The following is a 7691-nucleotide window of genomic DNA, read 5'->3' on the forward strand; positions in this document are numbered from 1 at the left end:
TAGATATCCTCTGCATTCGTTACATGAATTTTCTAATGACCGGCACTACTTCTTTAAATAGTTCGTGTGCTTCATCGTGCATTTTTATCATTTAACTAAATAGCGCACTCCAAAAATTATAAATCTTTTTTCAAATGCCTTCAAAATTCTTAAGGTTTACCTTCTTGGCTATTACTTAGCTTTAATCAGGATACTCTAATATAAGTATTATGTTAATCCGTTTTCAAAAGTCTTAGGCAGATATTCACCTCTAGCTATTGATCTTAATGCATCCCATTTAAGAAGCCAAGAGAAAGCAAAAAAAAATAATTTAAAGTAATTCAAATCATGTTAAACAATTAAAAAATGCATTTCTGAGGAAACACTTATAACCGATACTTGTTTCTTTTTTGTCGATATTCATTACTCGTTCAAATTTGTAATCGTATTATGAAAAAGTCGTTAAAACCTTTAAGAGGATTATGGGTTATTATTTGCTATGGGTATGATACTTCGATACTGAATTACAACTTATGGTTAAAAATTATAATTGTAATTAAAATTTAAATTCTAATATTTTTAATACATTCGTGTTAAGTATATATAATCATGTTATTTGAAAATATTAATCTTTAAAATGATTATCATCCACTTTGAATAGTTTTAAAATTAACATTTAAATCAAATAAAATTCTGAACCGATTATGATTGTACGATTTATATGTATTCCCAGTTACTGTATAGTAGTATAGTAGAGCATTAAAGTAAAAAACTATTGCAAATTATTCAATTCTATGGATTAATTCGTAATTTAATTTATTTTAAAATACACAAGGCGACTTGTTCGTGAAAACATGAACTTTCTCTTCGGGAAGTTAAGAAATTGTTAAAATATTTTATTTAATCACAAATTATAATATTATAAAGTTTTATAATAGATAATTTTTGCTCTTTCTAGTCTTCGAAGTAAACCAATAAAAAATGTAATTCAGTATATTATTTACCAACATAATGTGCGAGAAATATTCAATACTATTTGATATAAACTGGGGCTTTTTAATTGGAAAATCAAGCATTTATCATTTAAATTCTTATTGAATCTATATCCTGATTCGTGGGAACATAGTAATAGCTTTAGTGGATTGATTTCTATATCAGCCTTCCTATCTATAGTCAAGTGTTTGACATCGACACCACACACCCCAACTTTAGCGCTTCCTCTGCTTCCACTAGAAAACTAGGCAGGGATAGAATACCATGGTAGAGATGTTAAAAAAAAACATTTTCAATGAGTATAAGTTTTGTTCACGATATATGTTCCTAGTCAGCTTTCCAAAGTTTTGTTTGTGTGCTTACGAGTCCTGCACTTTCAATTCCCTATATTTTTTATTTTGCTCAAGATGCATTCTTTTTTGCCCTTTTACTTTTAGTCCTGCTTGATCTATTTGTTGTTGCATTCAAATGCTCATTAATGGAAAGTTTATACTTGTCCTGTAGAATATATTTCTCATACATATTTGCAAGCGGCATTGCCATGTTTTAATGGTTAGGGCTATGGGCTTGCATTCAAAGGTTTCAGATTGGATATCTGCTTTGGAATGCCTGTAGAGCAATAGTGATATTTGTTTTTTTTACTTGAAAATATAGATGGCAATATATTTTCAAGAGCAAATGGCATATTACCCGGATTGCTGAACGGTTGAGTTGCCATCTATAAAGCCACGACATTAAGAAATCATTACAATGGCTCATATGTCACTTTAAGTTCTAACTGCTGTTAATTTAATAACAAAAATAACATTCTCAAAAAGTTCAGTTGTTCCTTTATATCAAAAAGCTGACAAGCTGATAAAAATGTTAATTATTTAATGTAACCAACTTCATCGTAAAGAAAATAATTTTTAACTAGTGGGGCGCATGGCATCGTGCCTTAAGGCAAATTGCTGGAACTTCCCGTACCAAAAATTATTATTTTTTTAAAAAGATTAACATTGTTGAAAAAAAATTACTTCGAACAAATTAGATTTTTGAGAAACTATAAATTTGACAAAAAATTACTTTTTTTTTAAAAAAATTTTTCTTTATTTTGACATATTTTGGAAATTCTGAACTTTTTTTCAAAGCAATCGTACTGCTTTAACTGCATAGAGACGAAAAGTCAAAGCGCATAAGCGCCCCGTCGCCGTCTAACGGATAAACATTGGTACGGAACCCAGAAGAATGTAAACAAAATTTATACTTATTATTAAAATCTCTGTAAAATATCTGATAATTTGATGTGCATATGTCTAATGATCATTTTTGGCCGCCAAATGACATTTTTTTTACTTTTTTCACTAGATCTCCGAAACCGCTAGACCTGCCTTCATGAAAATTTGATCAATTCTTCATCTTGTCAATACAAGTAAAATGCTTTTTGAATTATTAAAATCGGACGCTCCGCTCTCTTAAAAACCGAGTTACTATTTTTGGCACTTTTTACCCCGTATCTTTGAAATGGCTAGACCTGCCTTCGTCAAAAACTAATCAGCACGTCTCCTTATCAATTTGAATCGAATGTTTTTTGAATTATTCAAATCGCTTCATCCGTTTTCCCGAAATCGTCGACGAAAATTTGTATCCGCACACACACACACATCCATTTTTTCTAAGGTATGCCAAAATGTTCAGAAGGTTTTGAAACGTGAAGATATATAAAAATTTTCATTTTCGATTTTTTTGCGATTACTATAACTTGCCATACGGGAAGTTAATTAATTACATTTTACAAAAAGAAAACCCCATGCAACTACATTATGTCTTCTTAACTTAACAAAATCGGTCGGCACATAAATCATTTAAAAATAATTATTAATAGATTTTCTTCTGGTTTTTCAATCCTGGCTTTTACGTGTCGTCCAAACATTTCCACTGTGGCCACCCCTCGCCTTCTATATCGTGAGTTTATTTCTTCTATCTCGGCTTTATCGCAGCAAGCGTTGGGTCCGTATCAAGCGCAAAAGCGAGCCATTTATATTATAATTTCCATTGTGCGAAGGCGAAAGCACATAAAGGGACACTGGCGCCCGAGAAAAGCACATTTAATGAAGTGACTTGATGGAGTGTTGTCTGCAGATGAAAGATGATTACACCTCTCGTTGATATTTTGAGAGGGTTTTTGTGCTTTTGACTTTACTGCCGCGTAGGTGTTTTTTCTCGGCACAAAACACAATACCGGGAAAGATGTTTGCTAATTGAATGTCTTGTAATATGCCTTGCTGAACACGGACATTATTCGTATTATAAACAGATTTTTCTAGATTTTTCAAACCGTAGTCATTCTTTTCTCAAACCATCTAAAAGATATTTTATAAATAAAAATAATCTAATAAAGACAATTATGAAACAGATTTTTTGTCCTATATGCAAAAATATGAAAGTTGATTAAAATTCAATTTAGTAAGTGCATTGGGTAGAGGAATGCCAATATTATCTTCTATACGGTTTTGTTCACGATAAGAAATGTGGGAAATTAGAAAATATCTCAGTTTTATTAACAGTATGAACAAATATACCGAAAAAGTAAACTTTGAAGATTTTTTAAAATCTTCTTCAAAGTAATGTTAACCTGAACTCAAAATTGTTTTAAATAAAATTCTTTAAACTATATATTTTTACAAAAAACTGAGTTTTTAGTGTTATTACTTTGTTTAACTTAATTATTTTGATTTTGTTTTACCTTCAAGCTTTAAGTTTATTCAGTGTTCAGCTGGCGACTTCATTAGCTCTACCAAAACTTCTTGTTTTTTATAAAATGCACTATTTTATATATTATCATATTGTAACCTCATATTAAATTGTATATGTTTACAACGTTTCTGCTAATTAATATGTAGTTAGTTCTTAATTTTATAAATTTTGGTATGTTCGATAACCATACGAATAAATTAAAAGCATAATATTGTTTCAACAGGGTTTTATTTGCCTAAGCACGAAAACATAAAATAAAAAATAACAAATCGAAACTTGAACATTGAGTGCACTAATGCTTCTTTCCACCTTCATGGAAACCGTATTCCTTTCCTCCGGAGCCGCCACCCTTTTTACCATGGTCTTCATGATGGGCATAGTGGGACTCGTGTCCGTGTTGGCCTTTGTATCCTTTGTGATCTTCGTCGTGATGTCCTTTGTCATGATGGCCTTTCTTTCCATGTTTGTCCTGTTTGAAAGCGGACTCATGATGGTCACCCTTTTTGTGGTCGCCACCTTTCTTGGAGTGATGTGAGTGGAAATCGCCGTGTTTGCTGTGGTGTCCACCTTTGTGGGCATCGTCGTAGAATTTATGTTCCTTATGATATTCATCCTTGTGGGACTTGTGGTGATATCCTGTGGTCTTCTGTCCTTTTTTGTGACCTTTCTTTTCACCGAATTTACCTCCTTTGTGACCCTTGGCGGCTTCGTGATGCTCACCGTAATGATCTTCGTCATCGTGATGTTTATGTTCATGGCCTTTATGGTCGCTATAGTAGCCAGAGTCGTGCTCCTTACCATGTTTGCCATGCTCACCTGAAATAATATACTTTATTTAATATTTGTAGATCGATATCATATTGAAGACCTATATTTTATTAACAATAAATTCTGTTTTTGACCTACTGATAAATAATAAGTTTAACTGCACATATATGCAAGTGAAAAATTTCAATTACTTACTGGATTAATTTCATTTAAGATTTGGCAATACAGTAATGTCAACTCTATTAAAATTACAGAATTTGGTAGTGCAATCTGAATATTGTTACCAATCAATAAAAAAATTATATGCCGACAATAATGTTTCTTACTGAAATGTTACCTTTATCAAAATGGTGATCACTCTTGTACCCCTTATCGCCCTTTTCACCACCTGATGAGTGATGATCACCATGTTCTTCATGGCCACCACCAGACTCATGATGGCTAGACTTATGATGAGAAGCGGAAACCACCAAATCGCCAGATTCGCGCGAAAACTCCCAAGCCAGACAGGCCGCCAAAAGGCATGTGGCTGCCACCAATTGCCACATATGTATGCCCCTCATTTTCAAGCCTGGGAGACAACGAACAATAATAAACAGTTAATAATAATTATAAAAAATAAATAAATTTGATAGTAGCAATAAATTTTAATTGAATTTTTATAGAAGCAATAAATATTAATTGAATTTTGGTAGAATCAATAAGTTTTAGTTGCAAATGTGTTGTAAAATTTTTGTTGTAATGTTTTGGAAATAACGGGTTTTTTGTTTTTATTAAATAGATTTAGTTTATCTAAATATTAATAAAAATTTAATATTCAAATAAATCTTATACTATGAAACCAAAAGTTTGATTTACAATTCGATGATGATCTATATTAAGTTTTTTTAATCAACAAATTCAAATTATTTTATTAGATCAAAATAAGTTCAAAGGTTTATCAAATTTTTAAATATTAAGGAGTGGGTGTAAGTTTGATGTATGCTTCATATTTTGACACAATGTTTTATTTTATTTTAATTTATATCACATGTCGAAAACTATGACAACTCATAACTATTAAACACGTTATTTTGTTGCTACAATAACTGTTAAAACATCCATAAATGTGAATTGGTTTATTTATTGAATAAATAATCCAGCTGTGATCAGTTTGGTATCACTTGAGAAACTACTTAATTTATTGGATGAGTCTCATCACAAGATATTTATGTATTCCATGGCACTCAAAACTTAGAATATTTTCTTGGCACAAGCAAATATTTCGAAGTGTAAATATAATTATAGATCACTGTTTCTTTCATGCACACAAATATAGACTTACTTCTTTGTGACTTTTCAATCAGTGCTCGGTTGTCGAGTCACAGTGTACTGATTTACCTTTGCCAATTCGTCGATATTTATACTACGGAATTCTTCCATTTACTATAATAATGGGTCGATGTGGTAACAGACACCGATTGTATCGTATTGTTTCGTTTTAGTAAACTTTTTGTCTCTGATATAATTTCACTACTAGTTTCCGCTTCAATAGTTCCGAAACAGTGAAATCATATCAAAGTGTTGTCTAACACAAACGCAAAATCTGTAACGACGGGACATTTAAGGGACATTTTAGCGATTTATATTTCCAATCGCTTTGTTTCGGTGGTGTAATGTTGCTTTTATTTTATCATGAGTTTGTGTTGTCACAAATTTGATAGCTTTTCTTCAAATCTTAAGCAATATCAGCTACATGTAGATTTACAAACTTCGTTCTTGAAAATTTGATATGGATCTATTTTTCTGTATCTGGGTATATATTCAAGTTTGCAATAGAATAGTAATAAATTATTTCATCTATTTTATGAAAATTACTACAAACCAGTAACAATATTTATTTAATTAGTTATGATGAATATATCGGCAATTTACAATTTTTTTTTCTTACATCTCACAAGCTTTTTTTTAAGCCAATATTTCTTATTATTCTTCTCAAAACGCGTTTTACTAATTATTTGTGTATATGTGGAAAAGTGCTATGAAACTGGGAAATTTTAAACGCATCTTTCAGCGATTATAAAAGATAAACTAGAATGATATTTTTTAGTTATCCATTGTAATTTAAGATTTAATAAATTGATAAACTTTATTGCTAATGTGACTGTATACCGCCATGTGAGTTCCATACCTATTTATTAGAACTCTCCTTCGATAACTGAGGTTGTTGGGTTATATGTTAACCCTTGTAGCTGCGGACTGTATTAATCACTGATTTGTCACTAAGTTATAATGAAAGAAGATATATTTATTTATTATTTATTATACATGTTGTTAAGTGGACTTTACTTTTAGGAGTGTACAATTAATCCTATTAAAACTCGGCCCTACCCCCTCTATCAGCGGTAGCAACCATCCCGGGCAAAAGTTCAATGCCATGAAGATTGTTACCTTCATGGCCAATATAATAAAACGAAAATACGTCCGAACAGTGACCATGCGCATTGAGAATAAATCCGAAAATTGGTCTGAACTTGATTGATATATTGCCAATTTAAGATACTACATATCAAACCCGTAATTCCCAACGAGGTTCATATTGACACCCACGGATCCATGACAATTTTTAACCAGATTGAAGAATATACTCGTCATGGAGCAGTGGCAGAATTTTGTGTATTGACAAGTATATTTGTCATACGTATAAAGCTTTGACAAGTGGTTATTTGGATTGCAATGTTTCAATAAAAAATAAATAGTTGTAAGTGGAATTATACTACAAAAACAACATTTTACTCGATTCTAATGAGACAAAACTGTGCGCACAATTCAATGAGGGCGCCACAGTTAATAGGTTAAAGTTTCGTAATGTATGGATTAAGAGGTCCATATCAACGAAAAAAGTCGGGCTTTGCGAAATGAAAGTAGGTATAAACCATCTTAAGATGGGTCTACGATACAAACAAGTTTGAACATAAGTAAAATATGTTCTACGCAAATTGAGAAAAAGTAATCAACTCTATTTTAGTAGTTGAATATTTTTTCATTTATATTTAATAATACTTAATATGATCTGTTGATCATGATCGTATGCTGGGCATGTGAATGTATGTTAATATTATTTTTTAAACCATTTATAATTCATTCGATTAATTAACATGGTTCATATATTATCTAGTGCATCAAAAATCCTAGCGAATTTACTAGAAGTAAATTCAATCTTAAAGGATTATTGT

At 31.2% G+C, this 7691-nt stretch overlaps 1 protein-coding gene across 1 annotated transcript; it reads right to left on the bottom strand.

Annotated features, from left to right (window-relative positions):
* Positions 1–4000: 4000 nt before the first annotated feature.
* LOC113385915 (histidine-rich glycoprotein-like) lies at positions 4001–5864 on the bottom strand. Its single transcript, XM_026623737.1, has 3 exons — positions 5801–5864; positions 4814–5047; positions 4001–4524 (listed from the first exon to the last, which is right to left on the bottom strand). The coding sequence occupies exons 2-3, from the start codon at positions 5037–5039 to the stop codon at positions 4001–4003; spliced, it is 750 nt and encodes a 249-aa protein (XP_026479522.1). The 5' UTR covers positions 5040–5047; positions 5801–5864.
* Positions 5865–7691: the final 1827 nt, after the last annotated feature.

The sequence above is a fragment of the Ctenocephalides felis genome, unplaced genomic scaffold, assembly GCF_003426905.1.
Source record: "Ctenocephalides felis isolate EL2017-DRISC unplaced genomic scaffold, ASM342690v1 CF-g0.4_SCAFFOLD_03571, whole genome shotgun sequence".
Classification (NCBI taxonomy): domain Eukaryota; kingdom Metazoa; phylum Arthropoda; class Insecta; order Siphonaptera; family Pulicidae; genus Ctenocephalides; species Ctenocephalides felis.

Bases quoted from the DNA above. Each gene is read 5' to 3' on its own strand.
- LOC113385915 (XM_026623737.1), bottom strand. From the start codon at position 5,039: ATGAGGGGCATACATATGTGGCAATTGGTGGCAGCCACATGCCTTTTG. The intron at 4,525-4,813 runs GTAACATTTCAG...ATATTATTTCAG, and splicing joins TGATCACCATTTTGATAAAG to GTGAGCATGGCAAACATGGT.